This window comes from Corvus brachyrhynchos, unplaced genomic scaffold, assembly GCF_000691975.1.
Source record: "Corvus brachyrhynchos isolate BGI_N302 unplaced genomic scaffold, ASM69197v1 scaffold293, whole genome shotgun sequence".
In the NCBI taxonomy this organism is placed as follows: Eukaryota; Metazoa; Chordata; class Aves; order Passeriformes; family Corvidae; genus Corvus; species Corvus brachyrhynchos.
Window position 1 is genome coordinate 3,194,232 of NW_008237410.1, and position 23,989 is coordinate 3,218,220.

The 23,989-nt window shown below is 37.2% G+C and overlaps 1 protein-coding gene across 1 annotated transcript in view; it reads left to right on the plus strand.

Annotated features, from left to right (window-relative positions):
• SLC26A7 (solute carrier family 26 member 7) overlaps positions 1–23,989 on the plus strand; it is a 66,962-nt gene that overhangs the window by 2,107 nt on the left and 40,866 nt on the right. Inside the window, exons 2-4 of the mRNA XM_017731067.1 lie at positions 11,547–11,657; positions 15,925–16,097; positions 23,641–23,805. Of these exons, the coding sequence (XP_017586556.1) occupies positions 11,547–11,657; positions 15,925–16,097; positions 23,641–23,805 (449 nt within the window). The remainder of the gene's footprint in view (positions 1–11,546; positions 11,658–15,924; positions 16,098–23,640; positions 23,806–23,989) is intronic.

Sequence of the window (23,989 nt, forward strand, 5' to 3'; positions counted from 1 at the left end):
CTTTCCCTAGTGTTGTAAGCATTCCAGTTACCAGAACTATCCTGATATTTCCACAGAAAGATTTCATGCATGAAAAAATGTTCCATTTGTTATATAGCACAAAGCAAAAAACCCACATATTTTGAGAGGTCCTATTGTGACTGTTTCCTTCTACCCACAAGATAAACCAAGAAATTTTGTAATGAAACGAAAGGCAGAAATTCTAATAGTAGCAGGAAAAAAAGGCAACCAGTGATAATTGACTTGTTGAGCATAGTGTCAACCTCAGCAACAGGTTTAAGCAAATTCAAGTATAAGGAAATAAACTTGAGTTACGAAGGTATTTGGAAAAATGTACAGCTGTATTTGTATGCAACAGTTTTCTGAGTGATGAAAGCTGCAAACTCCAGAGTAGAGAGCAGTCCAGTAGGCTGAAAATAATTAAGAAAGGCCTTCCAAATGAGCTGCATTTTTCACAATTTCCTTCTGTGGGATTTCTTACTCATCTGGCATTGGTCATATTCAGACTATTCAGGTTGGCAGCTGCTCCAATCTGGTGTAATGTGTTTGTCTTCCATCTTCTAATCTAAATTTTAGATAAAATTGCTGGTTTCCCTTTGTATAGTGAGGAAGAAAAGATGAAAGTCGCTGTCCTTACTGTGTCATAGTGAAAGCAACAAAACTGGGCTGGGGGAGAGGAGACCAAGCAGTATAGCGAGATGGGAAGGAAAGACATGGGATTATCATGATGTGCTGCTTGGCATTTGTGATGAAAGAGTCATTGCTGAAACCAAAGAGTCATCCTGCAGTGTTCCTACAGTTGTTTCATTATTTGCTAAAAATGACAAATAAATATTAATTCAGGAGCCCCAAAATTCACTGCTGAACTCTTATGTCCTGTTTACCTATTGAGACAATACTTTTATTGTCTCTGTATGTTTCCTCTAGTTTTAGAGTCCTTTATCTACTCCCACAGAATATGGAGAAAGAAGTGTCACAGATAGTTATGTTTCTAAAAATTTTATGAAAATATCACATAGGAACAAGACCCTACAAGTTCTAACAAAAAAAAAAACAAAAAAAAATCCCTTTCAAATACACCAGTTGGTGGAAAGGCTCAGCTGGACTTGCAGTCTCAGACTGCAAAGTCAGTCAGCCACAAGTCAAAACCAGTAAAGGAAATCAGGCTTCATCAGTTCCAGCTATTTAATATTAGTTCCAACTATAATTCAATAATGCTGACATAGAATCCTTATTCTTGCTTTGATACCTAAGGTTGAAGAAATAATCTTTGCATCTAAAATGAACATCATGATCCAGTCTTGAATTTTGCTATATGCTGTAATAGGAAGTTAAGAAATTTGAACTTTTATGTTTTGGTAATCACTACATAATTTGTCTCAAAAATTTCTCAAAAATCTGTTATTGATGGACCAGAACAAGATGTTTCTAAATTAACAAAATAAATCCCTAATTTTCTTTTTGGATTAGCATTCATTGCTCTCTTCCATTTCCCTTTAAATCTTATTAATACCCCATCAACAGTGATTCTATGAAGAGTCTTCTTTCCACTTAATTCTGTATCCCTCATCCTTGCAAACAAATTCAATTCCTAGATCCCTGTAGATGTCCCATAAATGCCTAATCTTTTTTTTCCTTTCCAAATTGAAATGGAAAACAAAAGGTCTGCAGTGCAGGTAAGTACTTCTCAGCAAGCTGCTTTTGTATTCTTCACTGGTCAATGAAGACTTAGTTTGTAAGAGTTAATGAACATTAAATTAGAGAACATCCAAAGGAGGGTAACAAGGATGGTGAAGAGTCTTGATGGGAAGCTGAATGAGGAGCAGCTGAGGTCACTTGGTCTGTTCAGCCTGGAGAAGAGGAGACCTCAACATCCTCATGAGGGGAGGTGGAGAGGCAGGTACTGATCTCTTCTCTCTGGTGACCAGTGACAGGACTTGAGGAAACTGAGGAGGGGTTTAGGTTGGATATCAGGGAAAGATTCTTCACCCAGGGGGTGTTTGGGAATGGAACAGGCTCCCCAGGGCAGTGGTCACAGCACTAAGCCTGACAGCATTCAAGAAGCATTTGGACAACACTCTCAGGCACATGGTGTGACTCTTGGGGTGTCCTGTGCAGGGCCAGGAGTTGGACTGGACAATCTTTATGGATCCCTTCCCACTCAGCTTATTCTGTGATTCTATACTTGTGAGAGGTGGTGAATGACTGTGTTTACATCACTTTTTTTCTTTTCTTTCATTCACTTATTAAGTTGTCTATCTTGACTGACAAGTTTTCTCACTTTTGCTTTTTTGATTCTCTCCCCCATCCTTTGAGGAGGAGTAAGTGAGTGAGTGAGTGGCTGACTGGGTACTTAACTGCTGGCTAGAATCAACCCACCACAGGTGTGATTCATCTGACTAAATCTAACCATCTGCTTTGCTAAGGTTGATTAATTATATTAATAAGATTTCCTCTGAGTGTAACGGGATTGGCTCAGATGTAGACACTGATGAGGCAGACATCAAAGTTTAGGTGTCTTAACCATGATATCCGTGGCATTGTGGGTAATAAACAATTCATGTTTAACATGGCTAAAGGCAGGTCTTACTGTTGTCTTTTCTGTAATTCATCCATTGATCTGTCACAATAATAACAGAGTTATTTGTGGTTTTTTCATGTGACATGGTCACCCCATACTCATATAAGAAGAATACTTTGTTCAGCCTGGGTCTGAATTTTTCTTGGTTTCCTTACATGGTAAAATTAAGGTGCATTTTGATGCAGTCTTTCCATGTAGCTAAATCTCATATAACTGTCATCATGTTTTTTCTGTAGCCTTCTGAATATGTGCTATAGTCCCATCATATCTCTTCAGAGTGCAGCTGCTTAGCCTATTTTCACAGTGGTAACTTTTATTGCACCAAGCAATAAAATCATCTTTACTTTCAAGGCCTTTCATAGGTGATCTTTCCTGACATTATTTATTCATTACCAAGCTCTTGGTCCATCTATCATTAATCCACTTTGTTATCCTTCTTCATTCAGTCTTGTCTTTTCAAACAAATAGCTTTGTGCCTCAGGATTTAAATTTTGCAGTGTATATTGGTTGGCAGTCATACCTCAGTATTTTGCTATTTAGAATGTGGGGTTTGTGGTTTGTTTTTTGCTCGTTTGTTTGGTTTTTTTTCCTGGGCAGAACTGCACACTGCTCACAAAGGCTAGCATATAGAAAGCAAGTAGTTAGTACCATGACCCATCAATAAGCTTCCCTGAATGTCCCTGAATGTAACAGAAGTAAAGCCAAGTTTTCATGAAAAAGTTTATAAAACAGACCCTCTGTCATGCAGCTGAGTTAATTGCCAGAGGAATTATTCCCCAAGTTAGTCTGCTTGGATATATATTTTAGTGTATGTAACTTATTTATGTTCTCTATACAGGTAGGGGACACAAATGTGTCTGAAGCATTTTGGTCATGACATGCTGTGAAAATTAAGTGCTCTGCATAACATCTGAAGTTGCCTTACTCTTTCTGGATGTAAATGCCTAATGTAGGTACCTAACTTCAGACGACGTCAACCCTTCTCCCCAAGCTTTTTCCAAGATCTCTCCTGAGGTTTTGATAATTATAAACCTCATCTTCAAGCCATTAATGATCAGAGAGGGTCCTGCTTACACAAATATATGACTTAAATTCTATTTTTTTGGTAATTTTCTGGGTGATGATAATACTTACATCCTGCACTTTTCATTATAACAATTTAGAGCTCCTGTCCAATAATAGAAAAATATATGGGTAGGGAAATTAAACACACAAAAATACTTTTGCTTGAAACAGAGAAATGACTTATGCAATACTACATTGAGAGTTTAGGGTGCGAAGAATTCAGGTTTCAGTAGTTTGCTACTGATATGAATGTCCAACATTGCAATTGAGTTAGACCCTTCCAAAAAACCCCAAACCTACAAATGTTTTTCCAGCCTTCAAAAAGATGAGTACAAGACAAAGGCATGATACATTCTACTGAAGTATTTGATCTGAATGGAAGCCTCAGTGCAAAATTAGAACTTTGAAACTTCAGCTTCCTGAAGGATGATGACTTTGCCATGTGGGAAGTGGTCAAGCACATGGATATATAACTGATAGCAAACAGAGAAAATGAAACACATTCAGACTGAAGGCTGAGATGGGTAATCGCCGTCTCAGGATTCTGAAAAACTAGATGGGTTTCATTGTGGATCTGGTAAGACGTGCCCTAGATGATTCTGTCCAATTTGGAATTATATTCTGTGATTGCTAGTGAGCTTAGTGTTGTACCCCAGTTACAAGTCTGTATTGCAGATGAGGGACTGGACCAGATGCAAGCCATAGAGTTGTATATCTCTTTAGTAATAATAATTATAATTATAAGAATAATAATGCTAATGAAAAAAATATATACATGTAGAGCAATAAGGGATACCAGAGTGATTAATTCAGCTATGCAATTCTGAAGCAGGACTCTAGGACAGCTGGTGGGTTTTGTTTCAGATTTATGTATGGCTTCTAAAGACAAATCTGCTGCTGCTCTCAGTTAGAGGTAGTTTTAATGATGTGTTGGAAAATGATTACCCTATTTGAAAAAAACATGGGCTGCTGTGTGAGTTAGGAGGTGCAAAGAAGGTGATGACCACTGGTAGTGCTGTCTGTTGATCCATTATCACAAATATAGTGTGTTGTTTCGGTTGCCTCTGTTCATGGAAGATGATCTCAGCAGAATAAAAGGCTAGGAGAAGGAGCAGAAAAACAGAGATTATATTTGGGAGAAAACTTAAATGGCTCAGACAGGTTAATTAAAACCTGGAAGGTTTTTTCCTTATCAGGAAAGGCTAATTAAAAGACGGTTGCAGCACATGGAGAAATGAAAACAAAGTAACATGAATATGTTTAGATTTAAAACTGGAAGTAGTTCTAAAAATATTGCATTCAAATACTGGGGTAAGAAGATGGATCTCCTTATCACATAATTCCATTCACAGATGTGCTAAATTACATGTTTGGCTGAGGGGGAGCAGACCACAAGGGAGGGTCTTCATAAGTTTATGCTCCCTTCCAATATCTGCTGCTGCTCAAAAAAAAATTGAAGTTTTGAACTTGTGTGTATCTATTAGAAAGTTAAGAAAAATGTGTGGGAGTTTCAAAACTAAAATACTGCCACTGTATTTCTGATTCTATCTTTTCTTGCTAAGTTTGTGGATTCATAAACATTATTCTGTTTCTTTTGAAATAAACATTTGTCTGTGTGCTATATTGCATGTACTCAAAAGCTGCCTATTGGAAGCATGAGGGTGTAAAGTTTGGACTTTCAAATTTATCAGATTGCAGTGATGTCAGTGTTTGTAGTCTAAAAAACAATATTTTTTTTGCAGGCAGCTAGTTCAGGGATATGCTTCATATAGAATTTATATATACATTTGCTGCCTTTCCTATGACCTGTCATGAACAAGAAATGCTTTGGCTCAAGCGGATTTTGGTGGGCTGTTTTTTTGGAGGGTGGAGGGCCCTTGAGACATATTTCCTCTAAAAGTTAAATATGTAGATGGCATCTGATGAAATCAGTATTGTTATTTCTGCCAACTTCTTTTTTTTTTCATTCTCCAAGCCCAACAATAACTCACTGAGTCTTGGTGTGGTTTGTATGTTTTAATTAAAGTTAATTTAATCTGGAGCTGGATTTATTGCTGAACAACTAATTCCTTAACACTGGCTGGAGACCTTGACATTAAAAAAAATTAACTATACTGCTTTTCTTCATTCCAGAATGGGTGCCCAGTGTTTTGGAAGGCATGATGCCAAAAACTTATATAATTTTTTTTTTCTTAGCTTTTCATGGAGGAACCCCAGCTGTGTCTTCTCAAGGGTGATAGTTGCCGGGGGTTTATTTCAGGCTCTGATCATAAATGTAGACATAAATATACTCTGAGCTGACTAACTGGAGCTAATAATTTTATTAAGGGGTAAAGCTGCCTTGTAAATATACATCTGGCTTACAAATAACATGTGTAGATGAAATCAAATAAGCACATTTGGAAACAGAGCCAGAAAAACCTCCTGCAGAATGCATTGGAGAATCCATGTAGTCCATGATTTGTAGAAGAGTGTCCAGTTGAACTCTGTTATAGTTCTCCTATGCAAAGAATAATGATGTAAGCTGAATATGAAATTTGACATGTTAGTGAGTAAATGTGGGACAATGTTTCATACTTTACAGTTTTCCAGGAGAGGAGAAAGGCACTTAGGCTGCTGTGCATGCAATGTTTTATTTCTAGTGCCTATAAAATTCTTCCAAGTTACACATGTGCTAATACAGACCTGTCTAACAGACTGCTAGAAATGTGAATTCAGTTTCTGGATGACCTCTGACTCCTCTGGGGCCTCATGTCCAGGTACACTCTGGTGTACATACATCTTTGTATGACCAGATGAGCCGCGTGGATCCCTGTGCCTTGGGGTGCCTGAGCACCATGGACAGAGACTGAGAAACCCAGGAGATGTTGATCCTTGAAGGAAGAAATGACACCACATATAATCTTCCAGATCATAAAACTGTTAGTGTTCAGATCCTTGGCCACCAATGTGCCAAAATGAATGCCCTTTTCATGGATTTCAGAAAGTCCAGTTCATCTGGATTAAGGCCTGTAATCTCTCATGGTAGGTTTTTGTTTCTCCACTGCATTGATGCTTCTCAAAATATTACCTCATAGTTACCTGCTTGCCAGAAACTCCTTATGCTTCATTTTCTGTTTATTCTTACTGAAATACAGAGAGATTTACCTATAATCCACTTTCAAAATGCTTCGTTGATTCTGGAGGTGGCCGAATTCTTCAGGTATTATGTCTGACTGGTGGATAATAGCTCATAGAACTCACTGTAAAACAATTTAAAGAATCTCTGTGGTGTTCAGATATTGTGTCAAATTCGTCCTAAAGAGGTCTTAATGTCAAGACTGATAGCTTTTCTTGAGGAGCTCTATTAAAAGAAAACACTAGAAATTTTTAATGTTGGTTTTGTATGTATCTAAACTCTATTATGTACAGAAGGGTCAAGCTGTCTTGAATAGTGAAATCATAAGTGGGTCCTGCCATCAACTTGTTTCTTGTACCATAATGCTTGCATATTTTCCTTTTGAACATTTAAGATACAAATGTCAGGATGTGGAGATCTGTAAAGTGGCAGAATAGAACAGTGTTTTCTCAAACCTACCTTGGATGTAGTTGTCAGGTGGTACATTGAGAGAGCTGCATTTTAGAGTCTGAAATACTGTGAATTCAGGTACTATGGCTAACAGAGCTGAGGTGTTTAACTCTCACCTGGCTGAAGGAGTCAGTTGCATGGGAAGGAACTGCACTGAAGCATCCTCCAAAAAAGAGGGTGGTTGCCAAATCAACATTGTGCGGTCTCTGAAAGATTTTTGGTTCATTTTTGAGGATCTGTCCTTCCATTTTGTCGTTACATTCTTCATTTGCCTCAGGCTTGAAATGACAGAAGAACCAAGGAATGATTTTAAGCTCTGGGTACTTTGTCACAAAGTAAGTCAGACAGAAGGTACAATCCACTTGTGTAGGCCCAGCAAATGGGGCCATTATGTAACAGAGGTCTTGCAAGCATGAATGTGCATTGAGAGAACTGATACTGAGCTTCCCAGTTTTTGGAGGTAAATGACACTATTTCCAGAGGATCATTTTGTGTTAAAAGCTTTTACAAAATAGCCATTGTCAAAGAACCCTCCAGAACTGTAGGTTTGTGTAGGAAAACTGTTATGAAATATGATATAAATTTTTTTTTTCCTGTGGTGGGTTGTTTTTTTCTTCAATAGAAATTAGCTATCCTGGAGTTAGAAATTAAAGCCTGGGATACGACTCATTGGTTGTCTAATTTGTTAGTTCTCCAAGAAGCATTGATAGGAGCATCATTAAATATGTGTCAATTCTACATTTTAGGGCATCCTCAGAAATACCTTTTATACTTCATAGTTCAGCTTAATGAAAAAATATAGAAATTGTATTTTTCTGAAGCATCAGAGAGTGACCACAACTGCAGATAGCATTTTTGAGTGGGATAAGATGAATTAGTGTCATTTAGGGTTCCATAAACCTGGGTCTGACCAGCTTAGTATAGTCACATTTAAGAGTAAAAGGTTACAATTACAGAAAGTTATTTGAATATACACTCTATCAGAAAGACTTTTAAAATATATAGCTTTTTACAGTAAATACTAAATGCTACTAATGTTGATATTCCTCAAATTAATTATAGGCTTAATACTTTTCCTGCTTCTTCAGTTAATTTCTGGTTTGTACCTAGTATTTCCAAAAGACATGGTAGAGCTTTCCTCAGAATAGATGTATGTGTCAGGAGCATATTTCCAGATGCAGAAAATTGTTAACAAGTTGACCATACTCTGGTGATTCACAGCTCTTTTTCCTATGCGAATTATTTTTTTATTGCTGTAATTTTGGCTGTGGTCAGAGATGGCCTTGTTTCTCTTTGTATCAAGCTTGTTATTTTGTAGTTACTTGCATTTGACACTGATTAACAGTGGGGAACATCGCTTGCTTTTCAGAGTGGCGTGCCAGAGGATTGTTAAGCACCTGGTGCTAGTCACAGGCTATGGTTTTCGGTGAAAGTGTGTCCCACAATGTTATCTTATGATAAGGAGGTAGTTAAAACAAGCAATATTAATGTACTGTATCCAAACTTACTGTTCAATATTTGTTTGCATTTCTTTTCATGGAATTTGTATTCTTATATGAAAACCTTAATGTCACTGCCATGGGGGCTTCTCCATATTACCAATGAAGATTATGTGAGATCCTTACTTTATGATCTATTTCTTTTAAGTATTACTGTTTGGAATGAAAAAATAATGTTTCCTGTCTTTTGACAGGAAAGCTCTTGAGCACATGGAATGCACTGCAGTGAAGTTTAATATGAAAATTAATGAAATAAGCTGAAATATACTACTGATTACATCTTGAAAAAGTATTTTAACCTTTAGAACATTTGATGCCTAATCAGAAAGCCTGAAGTCTTTACTAATTCTATTTTATAATGGCTGTCTGTTCTTACACACTTCAGTAAGTGACATGCTTCAGTAATGGGAGTAAAAACCTAACGAACAGAGCCAGGACTCAAGTCAAAGATTGGTAATTTTAGCTCTGTCCTGATTGCAATGACCTCTCTATGAGAACAATGACACACTGCTTCTAGAAACTTAATATAAAAGAATGTGAAAGGTCTAAGTGAGAAATGGAGAAAAACAAGAGCTGAATTTAAGTTCAGATTATCTGCCTGTAAACAAGTGATATTTATCAACAGCAGATAATCTGGATTTATAACCATAACCAGGATTTACAGGCCCTTCCCAAAAATCTCCTAAAGTACATAGCAAAACAGTACTGAAACTTGTGTATTTCCCTTATGCTTGTCCACACAGACAGGTAAATTCATTTCAATTATGTTGCTATAACTAAAATGAGGCTGAAGTTATACTGATTCTTCCGATTCCTTTACTTTTTAGAGAGTGAAATAAATTAGCCTTGCAAAATGCTTTGTTGAAATGTTGGAATATCTGTGTGAGTAGTATTCAACTAATGAATTAGTTCCAAATTTTTTGTTTCCTTTTGGTTTTGTTCATAAAATGGTTATAATGGAAGAGCTTTCCAGCGTTAAACAAGCTTTAAAACATTCTTTCTCCTATTCTCTATTTCCCCCCCCCTCCTCCATGCTCAATTTTGTCTGGACAGGGTCATGCAGTTCTCTCCTGTGCTGTTTTTATTCTCCTCAGGCACACCCTTCTGTGTTGCTCTTGGGTCAGAATCTCCTTCTACCTCTATTGATCATGTGAACATAGATATCACACTACAATTTCAAAGATCTTTCTGGTTTATGATAATGCTGTGCTAAGAGAAAAATGCAGAAGTGGCTATCAGTAGATGCACTAATTGCACTAGATGAATTGGCTGAAAAGCAACCAAGTCCATTTCTGTTTAAAAGAAGTCTAAACACATTAAAATATCTCATTTCCAAGTCATAATTGATAGTGCTACTTTGCTGAGCACAATGTGGATGAAAATGATTCATGTAGGATTCATATCAGCAAAATCTGCATAGTGAGGTTTTTCTAAGAACAGATGAACTGCTTCACTGAGAACTTGACACTTCTGATCTTTTGGCATTTTCTTGCCTCCCCCCACCATGTGCATTTTGTTACAGACTCAAATGAAAATTTAAGAAGGAGATTTTGAATAAAAATATTCAGAACTGCCTCTGAAAGCCCATAAACAAAGACATTCTTTGGCACTCTCCATATTGTTAAAGCCCCATAACACCAACATTTCAGGTAAAGAATGCTTTCTGGAGCAGTTAGGAAAGCTTGGTGAGAACAATTAATCCTACACATTTAGTTTTCTTTGGAGATCTCAAATGAACACAGAAGGCAACTCCATTCCACAGATCTGAATCACCTCTGTCCCAGACTGCACATGGTCATTCTCCCAGTGCACACACGTCTGTCCTAGGCTTGTGAGAACACTCAGGTTGAAGGGGAATTTCAGAAAGGCATCTTGTGTGTTACACAGGCCAGTCCTTTCTTCCAGACTGCATGATTCCCCAAAATTAATGGAGCAACTGTGCAGGGCAAGTTCTCCTTCTTAGTTTCCAGTAGTAAGGGCTGTGAAATGGCAGTAGAGCCTGCAGATCTGAAGCACAGTCTGGGGAGTCTCCTTCTGATGACTTGCAAGAAGTCAGTGCCGTCTGACTTGCTATCTTAGGTATCCTGAGTTGAACAGCAACCAAATCTGCTGCTTTGCAGGAGTGTCTCTGTTGAAAGATGAGTTCTTGTCGTATTCCGAGATTTTCTAGGAAAAGGATGGATGCTGTCCTCTATAGCTAAGTGGTGAAGGTAATTAGTAAGTCTATAAAGTTAAACCCTAACCAATTCAGTTTGTTTTCCATCTCAACATGAAAGTCAAATACTTTCTGTTTCTGAACTGACAGCTTTACACGATGAAAGAAATGTTAATATTTAAAGGCTTAAAAACCCCAGGCACCTAAAGAGGATGAACTCTGGAATATTTTTTTGTTTAAGAAATTAGAAGAAAGCAGACTGAAGGGGCTCCATCCAAACCAAAATTACAGGTTTTGAAGTATTTGTAAGAAATAACCATCCCATTGCCTGGAGACCTGGCAATCTCAAACCCATGTTTGTGAGGGTGGGGGTGAAACAATGCTGCCTCCTCCTGTGAGGCCTGGCTATTAAAAGAGGTTTGGAACCACTGATGGAGGCAACTTGGACACATGGTAGGATATGGGGATTTTGATGATGAAATGAAAAACCTTCCACAGTTCTTTCTGATCCTTATTTTACAGTAGTTCACTTGTAATCTAGGTTTTAATAAATGAAGATGATTTTTTTTCTGCTCTTAATAAAACTGTAGACATTTCCTCATAAAAATAAAAAACAACAAAGAGAACAGAACAGTTTTATCTTCATACAGTGAAGTAATTCTATTTAACTTTCTACAGGGCTGGCCTTTGCTATTCTGTCTTCAGTCCATCCAGTTTTTGGTTTATATGGATCTTTCTTCCCTGTCATTGTCTATGCCATATTTGGAATGGGACGTCATGTTGCAACAGGTAAGTGTCTGTTTGTTAAAATAATTTTCAAAAATAAGGAGCTGGATGCTGAAATTTATTTTTGTTTAAAGGTCAATGGAAGGACAATTATCTATGATTAAACAGAAATAAGATGTTTTTGTGCTTCTCTTTACAACTTTTTTTTCCTTCACTTTAAATACTTTAAAGAGCCTCATTAAGAATATATTGGAGTTACTCCATATATTGGAGTTACTCCTGCCATTATAATTTAATATTGCACTGACACTTCCTTTGTAAATGTAATTTACTAAGAGCTTTTGTATTTTAACTCTGCTTTAGAAATCTGCTTCAGGCTAAGAGTTTAACAAAGGCCTCTGCCAACAAGATGTATGCAAATGGAAATGAAAAATGTTTGAGTGCATCTTAAACCACAGAAAACACACGTTGCTTCTTACCTGTCTAAAACACAAATTCTGCATTTCTCAGGGGAAAAAAACCCCAAAAAACTACTTTCTGAGCCCATTACCTGCCATTGTATTAAAGCTAGAGACTCTCCCAATGAGGACTCTTGTCCTCTGCCAGAGTAGTTAGGTAGATAGTGAAAGGTGCTGGCTGGCTCATCTGCTGGTAGTTATGAGTTACAGGTTTACCCTCAGCAGAGCCTCAGCAGCTGGAGAATTGAATGGTTTTGTTCTCCTAATAGGTAGATGAATGCTCTGTTTCTGAGCCCAAAGAAATCAAATTATGGAGGGAAGCTGGAAATACTACTCATTAGATTGAACCCCAAATTCTTTGCTGTGCAGAAGTGGGCACTTGATGGCCCCTGAAGTTTGCAAGAAGGATGAGATAGGCCCAGTAGCAACACACAGCATGTCTGGGTAAAGGGAACCTGTGGCTGTCAGAAGAATTAAGCAGGGAGGAGGTATCTCTTCCTTGAAGAGGAGAAAATCTCCTGAAAGGAGGAAAGATAGTTCTGGGTAATCACACTCAAAATGAACTCTGCAGAGTCTGATTGTACAAGTGTATGCAATGTTTTAGTAAGAAGATAGCAACACATTTTGAGTACCCTTTTTTATCTAAAATATTCAGTTAAATTATAAAAAAATAAAATTCTGAACAGCTATAAATTGTCTTAGAGAAAAAGGAAAGCTGAAAGTTTGTATTCCCTTGATGCACAGAAAGTATTTAAGCCTTTTGATATGCAAAAAGGATCTGTGGATGTGTTAGTGTCTTAATATGTATGAGTAAGGGACTGTACTCAACTCATGTTAAAAAGGAAGCATTCCAAAAAAAGGTGAAAATTTAGAATCTGGGAAATGAATGTTACTCTTGAATAGAGACAGATTAGTACACTCATTAAAATTTTAGCCTATTTTAAAAAGCTGTTTCAAAACTGAAAAATTTAGCAGTGTATTGTCAGAAGTTTGTTGGTGTAAGATTATTAGGAAGACAAGAATCCATCATATGTAGGAAAGTAGATAAGTAAGCATCTGGCTGACATAAATTCTAGTAATGAAAACAGGTGATAGAATAGGTAAGCAGAAGCTCTTAAGTCTGACGTTTTATCCTTGGGAGGGAATACTGTTCAGAAAATAACTTACTGAGTTCCACAGCTTCATGTCTGCAGATTTCTGCATGGTCCTTGGTGTGGAAACCTATTCCATTCATAGGTCTCTACTTCAAAATTTAACCTCATTCAAAAAAAGGTAACAAAACAGTTTCCTTGCATTGATGTATTTTTTTTTTAATTAATAAATTTGTGTGACATATATTGTTGATCCTTTCGGTAGAAAGGTCTCATGCACTTGTTCCTCCAGCCTCAGTTAAGGCATCATGGTGTGTAGCTGAGTGTGTAGGAGGTATACTGCCTGCCTCAAGTGCTCTGTAATTCCTTAGGTACGTTGGAGACAATCACTTACCAGAATTTTCGGTAAGATCTGTGATGCTCTCCGTATGTACACAGGCTGTAAAAGTGCCCTTTGTTAGTGAAGGCAGTCATGTTAATATGAAATGGAAAATCCATCAATGGCCCTGTTCTGTCAACTTTTATTCATTTGAAATGCCTCTTCTTTGAAATAGCTGATCTACTTCAAAAGATTTCCCACCTGAGCAACAAACACCTACACTTTTTCATGACTTTTTAAAATGTAATTGATTTTGAACCATCCTGTCAGACAGCTTTGTCTGTCATAGTAACACATACAAGTCTTTAATTTAAGATAGAATTTTATGTAAGCTCTTTTCAAATTCAATTTTATGTAAACTGGTTTTTTTTTTTTTTTTGGGGGGGGGGAAGGGGGGTTAAGTAAAAATAAGAGAACAGCCAAAAGGAAAAAAAAGCAATCTGAAAAGCAAAATATTTAAAACTATCCTGAGTGTTTCTTGAAGAAAATGTATTTTAGGCCTAGATAAAAAAAGGGAATGTGATCAAAAAAACCACCCCTTCATGGTTCAAGGGCAAATTAAGGGGACTGTAATGGGTAACAGTGTGTAATGGCACTTGAAAAATTGAAAGCTTGGCTAAATGAGGTGGGTGGGAAAGCCATGAAATGTGACGGGTCAAACTTGTGCAGGAGTATTAAAAGGCTAAAAGAATTTGAAGAATTCTACAGAGAGTATGATCAAACTGATAGTTAGAAGTTCTATAAATACACCAAAATCAGGACAATGAGAAGTACACCGATAGGACACCTTTCTGACAAAGGGGTAACAGGGACATTCTGTGGCAAGGCCACAGGATTATCAAGTTGTCAGTATAATTTTGCAGGGTAGTTAGAAGGTCTCTGCAGGGAGTCCTGGGAACTGCAGACCTGTTGATAACAGAAATAAAAATACTGAATCATAGAATCTTACAACCATAGAATGGCCAGGGTTGGAAGGAGCCTTAAAGATACAACCCCTCTGCCATGGTCAGGGACACCTTCCACTAGATCAAGTTGCTCAGAGCCCCTTCCAACCCGGCTTTGAACACTCCCAGGGATGGGACAAAAAAAGATATGTATAATCAGACCCTGCTGGAAAGGAATTAATGTGACTTCTGTAAAGGAAAATCCTACCTCACTACCTCCTAGACTACTGTATGAATGTCAACAAGCACATGGAGAAGGGATATACTTTGACTATAAGATATCAGAATGGTCAAACAGCTACTGATAAGGTTCCATACCAAAGGTTACTAAAGAAACTAAGTTGCCCTTGTGATAGAAGGAAAGTCCTTTTATGAATTGGTTGAAGGATATGAAGCAAAAGGCTGGACCTCATGGTCATTTTTCAGGGTGGCAGTATCCCTGGTGGGTTCCCAAGGAATTCATGCTGTGAGGTTTACTCTATGAAGGCCAAGGTGAGGGTAGGACTGTGTTCACCAGGTCCTGCAGCGGTAGAAAAAAGGCGAGTTCAAAGAGAATTCGCTTTAAAAGACTTCTAAAGTATTGATTAAAGAAAACAGTACAGCAGATGGTGAACTTCTGGAACCTGCTCTCAGAGGACACTATGGAGGGAGATATACAAGCTGGCTCAGACAAGCCTTTGACAAATTCATGAATTCTAGTCCACAAACAAAATCAAAAAAGGCCAGCTAAGGAAGTACTTCTCTATCACAACAGCTATGGATGCTGGCAATAAGGGCAATGGCCTGCAGAAAACAGCCAGGCCTGTGTGCTTTCCCCGGGTAACAGCTCTGATTGTCACAGCTGGAGGCAGAGTACTGGGCAAGATGGGCCATTGTTCTGACATAGCAAGATATTTCTTACGCTCTAATAGCTCTGCATGTTTGCGTCTTTCAATGTCGAATTGTCATCCTCATTTATCTTTGTGTTATTAAAAATGCTATACCTCTCTCAGCAAATAAATGTTTTTCTCATAATTTGCCTCCATTTATTAGAGTGCTAGGTACTATTTAATGGGCTAGGTGCTATATATAGTGGGAATTAATTGCCCTAGAAATTTGAGTGGTGAACACTTGGGATTCTAAGACAAATAGCTGCTTGATCACATCCAGGGTGAGTTAAAAGCATTTCTGATAACTTGAAATCATTGTAAATTGTTGTATTTGAATCTCTTTTGTAAACCTGTCTAAACGAATGTGCTAAAAAAAAAGGATTTATATTTAACTTGCCTGTATAAATGGTATTTTATGGGAAGAAATGTGTGTTACATAGAAAAATTACCTTAAAAATTGTTCTTATGATGACAGGAATATACAAAATGGCACTTTTACTTATAATGGCTATTTTGAAAAAGAGACCATGAGTGATGAATACAGACAGATATACAATTATTGGTGATTAATGTGTGGCTTTTTTTGCAGGAACTTTTGCTTTAACTTCCTTAATATCTGCCAATGCAGTTGAGCGCCTTGTTCCTTCAGTCAGAGCTAATTTCACTGCAAACAATAATTCCGGAATTCTGGGTTTGTCGGAATTTGAAATGCAGAGGATTGGAGTTGCAGCAGCAGTTTCATTTTTAGGAGGAATCATTCAGGTTGGTGGTGATCACATTTTCTGTATGCTACTGATGTTCTGCCTTTGCAACAGCTGTGACATTCATAATACTTTTTTTACTTCTCTGAGAAGAACTAATGGAAACATCTGGTTCAATGGTCATAAATGATGAAATTAATGTGCTTTAAGAATTTGCTACTCCTTTGTTGAGATGTAGTAATTATCTGTATACATGCTCCTAATGTGTTACAATATGAAGCAAAAACCACATTCAGTCAGCTCTAATATAACGCTCACTTGCAGCTGGTGTCCCCTTTCCTTCTCCTTCAGAAATAAACATGAATCAGCTCCTGGTAAGCACTGACATATTCCTGAGGCTTTCTGTTGCCCTTGGCTTGAAAAGAAATACTATACAATATCCAATAATTAAAAACAGTAGGGAAAACTTTAAATTCTCTTTGGAGTTCACACACCCATCATTAAAGTGAAATAGTAAAACAGATGTCTTCAAATGATTCTCTAAAGTTTATTCAAATGATCAGAGGTCTTTTAAATTTCTTCTTTTTTCTTATTCTGGCCACAAGGGCCAAGTTCCTTTATCCATTGCCAGTTGCTTAGGTCTTCAAAGAAAGCTTCCCTCTTTTCTTGTAAATATTAAAATAGAAGAAATGTTCCAGCTTGCAATATTGCAACAACTCCTGGGTACCTGGGCTCCTGAAAGAAACCCAGACCCCTCCACTTGGTGCTTTGGATGCCTCTACCGTGCAGAGGAGGAGCAAAGGAGCCCATAATGGGATCTTCAGTAGCCTGTGTGCTTGGCAGGAACTGGGGTGCATACTTAATGTTAGTCACCAGGAAATATCAAGAAGCATTGTTATTTCTGTTGCATTTTTATAATTCTTTTATTGGTTTATGACCAGGATTCTTTTCGTGGATTATGGCTTAGGGTGGGAACATGAGGGACAGCCTACAGACAACACGGAAAGCAGAGCTGATGCAGATTGTGCGTGGCTGTGCCTGCACGTGCTGTCCCAGTGCACCACTATGTGAACCACAGCACCGCATCTTATGCAGGGTGCTTGCAACAGCAGAGCATGAATGCAGATCTTCATGCAAGAGACCTGTGCTCACAGGTTGGAAATCTCCTACATCATCCTCAGAGAGGCCAAAATGCCTCACACAGGAAGTTGGTGCCTGCATTCATTTGATCTCACTTCAAAATCCAGTGCAGAAATTATTTTGCTTGGTGGCTGTAGAATCCCATTAGATGTGTAAGTTCTCTAGACCTCTTACTCTTTCATCCTGAAAAGTTCTGCTTTTTCATATGACTTCAATTGCATCAGCTGATTTATATCAGCCTATGTCCTGTTTAATCCTGACTGGAATGAGAAGAACTACAAAATCCTCCCTGCATCTTCAGAGCAGGTCTGGTAGGGAACTGTGCCATGTGCATGGACTCCTCTCTCAGGTCAACAATGTCACTTGCAATAGAATCATATTAACACAGGTGGTGCTTGTTGTGCTGGCACTAGTCCTTTCTGTGTGTTTAATGGTTGGAGACCAGAGTAAAATACTTATTTCCTAAAGAAGTGCCTTGAAGCTATTAATACTGTGATACGCAGGTGAAAGTCTGGATCAAGGCTGAGATTAAACTTTGCCATCTTCCCAGGTGCTGTTAAGTGTGGGAATCTATGTTTCTCATCATGATTCCAGTCTCCCAACTAACAGTTGCTGCAAACCCCAGAGAAGGTGACAGGGCACATTGTGCTCTTAATGGAGAGCTAAATCAGTCACCTTCTTCTATTTATCAGATTAGATTAGAAATTAATTAATAGCCTGGAGTTAATGTATATTCTGGGACAGGAAGCATTTGAGGCAACAGCTTTTCATTGAAGACATCCTGAAATACAAAAAGAAGTTGTATTTTCAGTGTAGTTGTTATTTGGGATGGTACTGCTCCGGGAAGGGAGCAGACCTGGGTTATGTTATCTACTATAAGACTTAAATTTTTCTGAAAAACAGTCAAAATGCAGCTCTCTAACCAGCCACTAATTGCACAAAACAATGGATGCTGTGACTAATCCATACCTTGGGCAGCCTCCACATGAAGGATGAAAAGTCCTTGCCAAAGCAGCTGTTTTGTTCTTGAGAAGAGTAGGTAAAGAGCTGAACACCCTCGGCCTAAAAAGCAATTTGATACTTTTTTTCCAGTAGCCTAAGTACTCTAAACAGCAAATAATGTTATAAAACAAGGGAAAACATACAAAATAGTGAGCAATGGAGGGAAGGCATGGGGGGAGATGTTTTTGAGATGAACTGCTGTTGGCTAGTTTGTGTTTAGTACAGACCACAACTGTGCATTTATGTGTGAGGCAAACTCTGAGCAGGCTCTGTGAATCTCAGCGCCATCCAGACATGAAATAAATTAGAACTGTTTTCTGGTCATAAGACAAGAACAGGTAGAGCTTATCAGAATTGAAATTTGGGGCTTAGCTGATTAAGTTTTTCTTAAGTAATATATTTCAGAGTCCTAAAGTGCTTCTGAAATCTAATGTTGAGGAAGTTTTCATAAAAGAGGAAAGATATTTAGTTATATTAAGAGGCATTCTGATGAAGATAAAATAGTATTAAAATAGAAAAGAATTAAACATAAAATAAAACCTGTAATTACCAAAACCATTTAATATAATGCTTTCATTATCTCATTTTTAAAAGCAGGCATAATGGAAGGCATAATGAAGATTTTTTTTAATGTTTGCGTAGCTGCTACTCTATAAGGAAAAACAGGGTATGAAAAACAAATCAACTTAATAGAATTCTTCCCTGATATTAAATACCTCAGAGGTATTGATGGGGAGAGAAAATGATGGAACATAACAGATACCTGTAGAGTAATTTTGTAATTAAATTGGATAGTCCCTTTATAACATTAAAAAAATCCTCAAAAGAGCTTTTGGGTAAGATTTTTTTTCCCTAGTAATATATTATATGTGCAAGAATACTCGCATAAATATATGTGTCTCTAAAAAAATATTAGCATACTAAATTGAAATTCAAGATTAAGATTTGCTGAATTAATAGAGGAAAGCTCCTTGCAGATCAAATTGAGAAAAAAAAGTTTACCCTAGGAAAAAGCTTTATTCTCTTAAGACCACAGTGTTATAGACTTCAGTTGGGCTACTCTTCTGTAAATGAGAAATAGATGCCTATTGCATTCCAGTCTTGAGACATTTTTATCGGTAATTTTTTCATCTATTGTATTTTAAAAACTAATGTAATTAGTTTCTGATATACCGTGTTGGAAATAAAAATGTTTCTGGTTTTCAGGAGAGCAAATTTACACAGTCTATTATCAATTTGCTTAATAACGAAGGAGCACATTTGAATAAGAAGGGTGTTTTTGTTAGGCAATATTCTTGTCCAAACCTCTATTTCCCTGTGGGAAAAATGATGCTGCACTATTCTATGTTACACATAGTTCTGGAGGTAAAAACATGAGTCTATTGTACAGTGATAACCAGGAAAAAAGTTCATTTTTCTTTTAAAGTGGAAATACCTTCTTGCAGGCTCATATTCTGTATCTTGAAAACTACAAGTGGGCTGGGTGGATGCTCTGGTTCCCACAGTTATGGTCGAGCATACCATGTGTTAGTACAGAAAGAATATAGAAAATACTTTTTCAGGTCCTGGAATGAGGAAAGTCCACTCTGCACACCATCAGAAGCTACCAGACACCCTCAAGACACCCAGAATGAACATAAGAGCTTCAACTCAGAAGACCAAAACCTACTGATCTACCAGTTAGATGTCTATTGAAACAGGCCAGGGAGAGTTTTAAATTGGCAACTCAGTCAGGCTGAACTATGTCTGTCTGTTTTGTCTGGAAGGTCCATAGATGTCTTCACTTTTGCAACCTTTGATTTTGAGATAACGAATAAAATGTACTAACTGAGAGGCTCACAGTCTGTACAGTTTCCCTCCAAGAGATGTTCCCCACGTCTGACCTCATCTACCCACCCCATGCAGCAAATGATCAGAAAGGGCACCACCACTTTTGTTCGCTGTAATAGTGAAAAAACCCCTTCCAGCACAGTGACATTTTGAGGGGCTTAAAATTCATTCTCCAAAACTGAATCTGTGCAGAAGGTAAAATGATATCAGTCTTTCGATTTCTGTGGATAGAAAGTTTGACGTTAGTGATTTCCAAAGAACTGTTAAGTGATAAAAATTTTTACTGGCCATGAAGTTAAATTGACTACATGTTGAATGGAATTTTAATAATAATAATAAACTGAGCATGTTGTCATGGGAAGAAAGTATTGAAAGTGGACAAGAACCAAAGGTTCTGAATTAATGAACATAGAGGGCTTTGCTTTTTGCAATTGCTCATTTTTCTTCTACTGGCTGAATTCCCATTCTCTTCTACTTCTCAGTGTAAAATTATGGAACAGTAAAGACAGCTGCAAGAAAAGGTTCCCTTAGTATTATCTTTCTTCCAATTTGAAATGTACTTCTCTTTTTCTATTTATTTTTTTTAGAAATCACACCTTCCACCAGTTATGTCTAATCACTTCATTGTATACCTTGTTTCTGTGATCTTTTCTCCTTTACTGTGCATTAACTCAAGCCTGCTTTCCCTCATTTTCTCTTTATTTTTTCTCCTTTCCCTGAAAAGTCTTGATTCAATTTATGTGAGTTTATTCAAGAATGTATAGCTGGTGAAAGCAAAATTAATCTCAAGAAAGTTACTTCTTAATGAGCCTTTTTTTATGCTGTTATGTACTGAAAATGCCACACAAATAACCAATAGCCAAGTGCCTTTCAAACCATTTTTATATTGTGCATGTCCTTTCCCTGAAATATGCTTTTCTTCTCTAGGAACGAAGTTTTTTAAAATTAAAAATTCTGAATACAATTCTAAAATATGTGAAAATGTTGTTTCTTTTACACTTCAAGAAAATCCCAGTATTACTACAAATAAGGGAGAAAAATATTTGCCTTTTTTTTCTTTTTAAATTTTCTGTTCTAGCACTTGACTGTCACTTTTCTCTGTAATTTGTCTGCATCAGGAAGGAAGAGAAATCATACAATATACCAGAAAATAAAGTCGAAGACCTGCAAAAATGAGCATCACAACTGTAGCCAAGACAAAGCAGATTGTTAGACATTTCTTTAAGAATATTGAACTTTCTACATTTTGGTCAGTGTTACTGGGTGAAAGATTTTATGACATAGTGCAATGTAATGCAATTGTGTGGTGTCAGCTTAACTCAGTTTCAAATGGTGTTTATTCAAAATGCAGTGGCAGCCAAACTTACATGGCTGTTGCCCAGCATGGAGGGTTAATTGTAGAATCAAGCTGGGCTTGCGTAATTTTAAGTATATCTGTCAAGAAAACTCACATGGAACTAGATTTGGGAGGCTTGTTTCAAAACTTTTTGCCTCCTCATGATCTAATCGGTTTCTGTGCGTTACTCATGTTGCAAGGACTACAGGAGGTTCCCATACCAGCTTATGCTGAAAAGTACACCCTCCACCCAGGATGTTTTCTGTTCTGGTTGCTTCACTGTTAGACCTTCTCCATGGAAGATGTATGGGTGCACATCATATTTATTCAGCTATCATGTAAATAAAGAGTAGGATGTTCATGATGAAGAAGAACTGTCTTTATTTCTGGAAGTCCTGAGCTACCTTCTGCGATAAGGAGGGGGGACCAAGTGTAGTCTGTTGCTTGTTTAACTGAGTGGCTACAGAAATTGTCTAACTGAAACCATACTCATGGTTTGCATGTATTTTACATAGCCTACGGTTACAAGCAACCAATAAAATCTATATTTGAAATGTGATCTTTTAGTTAGTACCTGTGAAGCATCCTCTTAAAATGATGATTTAAAAAAAAAGTAAAAATAAATAAGTAAATCTGAGAGTGATGCTGAAGTTTCTAAGTTCAGCAATCATTTTCCTGTAACTCACAGTAAAAACTTTCTCTGAAATGCTAATAGTAACTAATACTTCTTTGTGACATTATGCAGTACACAGAATTGTCTCTGCGGTTTAGATTCCAAAGCTAAATAAACATCCAATTTTCTGGAAGCTAAGCTATTACACAGTTAGAAATTTCACATTGAGACAATAGAAACTGATCTTAGAAAACAAACAAAAATTCACCCGGGAAGGGAGAATTTAATTCTTATTGAACTTTGCTACTGTGAGCAATGTTTTAAATATATTAGTAGGCACACTGTTAGAACAAACAGCTAAACAAAATATCTGAAATTTGTAATTATCAGTTTTAGGCCTGACTAAATAAATTACTACCCACTGAGGGTATACAGTAATTATCATTATTGGAGTCCAATCTTGAATGACAATCAATGTTCCAATTGCTCATAGTACAGAGCAATTTACATGCTATTAGTGGGAAACAGAAGAAAAATCTCAGATTTAATCTCTCAAATGGAAGAGGAAATTGCTCACTAGAGATTTTGTAGTAAATTAAAAGCCACTTATTTTGGTATTTTTGTTTCTTTTGTGGTACTATGCTCAAAGCTCACTGCATACAGGTGAGTTTTATGGTGAAAAAAATCAATGGTGTTCAGACATAAAGAATGATATCATCTGAAAATACTTTTAGCTTCAGAACAAAACAAAACAAAAAAGCAAGAGAGACTGTATTATATTCCAAAATTATGATATTTAGTATGATAAACACAAAATTAACCTCTTAGAAAATATGGTAACAAACAACTCTGTGCCAAGAGCATGCAACTTTTCAGGCAGAAGAACAGCAAATGCAAAAGACCATAGAAATAAGAAACTGCAAAACTCATTGTAAGGGGAGATAATGTCAATGTAACTTAATGTGGATCAGAAAAGCATTAAGCGTTACGTAAACCACAGCAGCAACTGTAGTCATGTGACAACTTTGTTGAAAGAATTCAGAGTTGTCAAATCTCATACTTCGGAGGGAAAGGCTCTTTGAAGTCCAGGATAAGGGGAGAAAACAGTTGAACACAATAATACTTTGTCCTGTACGCCTACAAAGTACCTACAATAATTGTAGATTCCACTGTAGTTTAAATTCCTGGATTAGAGGTCTCACCACAAGACTCTCCATAGCACCTCATAAATTTGGTATCTGTTGAAATTACTAATGTTGGGAATCCTGATAGTGACATGATGGCAACCAGTAAGCTGGGGCAAGATATGGCCCTTGGCCCATTGAGGTTGGAACCAGTCTCACTTTTGAGTTGCTGTACTTCGTGTTGCAGTGTCGAGTTGATGTTTTTATGGTGTTTATCATGCTCACGTATTTGAGCAGGAGAGAATACTAAGAGTTTCTCTGAGTCTGCTTTTGTTACCAAACCAGTGTTAGAGTCTGGTAAACTAGTGAGTAAAATAGTGCAGGTAAACCCACAAAACTTCAGTGGGTTCCATTTTCAGCTACATTTGTCCTTCAAAGGACTTTTGCTTTGTACCTTTAGCTCATTTATCTTATAATTTATTAAAAGGACTCTGGCTCATTGTCCTATCACCAAGAAGCTGCATTTATAATTGCTGATCCTCCTGCCTTTGCCTTCTAGGTAGCGATGTTTATGCTGCAGTTGGGCAGTGCCACTTTCTTGTTAACAGAACCCGTGATAAGTGCGATGACAACAGGAGCAGCTACACATGTTGTGACTTCACAAGTGAAGTATCTGCTGGGAATGAAAATGCCATATATATCGGGACCACTGGCATTTTTTCATGTGAGTTCATTGGAAGAGATGGGTTACTTCATTAGCTATCATTTTATTAAATAACAACGCTATTTGTCTCTGTGTAAGAGTAAGGAATTTGTTATACACATGTGTGAATGAACAGAAGATGAGCCTTCATCTTGCTTTGATTGTTAGTAAGAAAAGATTTTCAAAAACTTGATAGAGAGCTAGC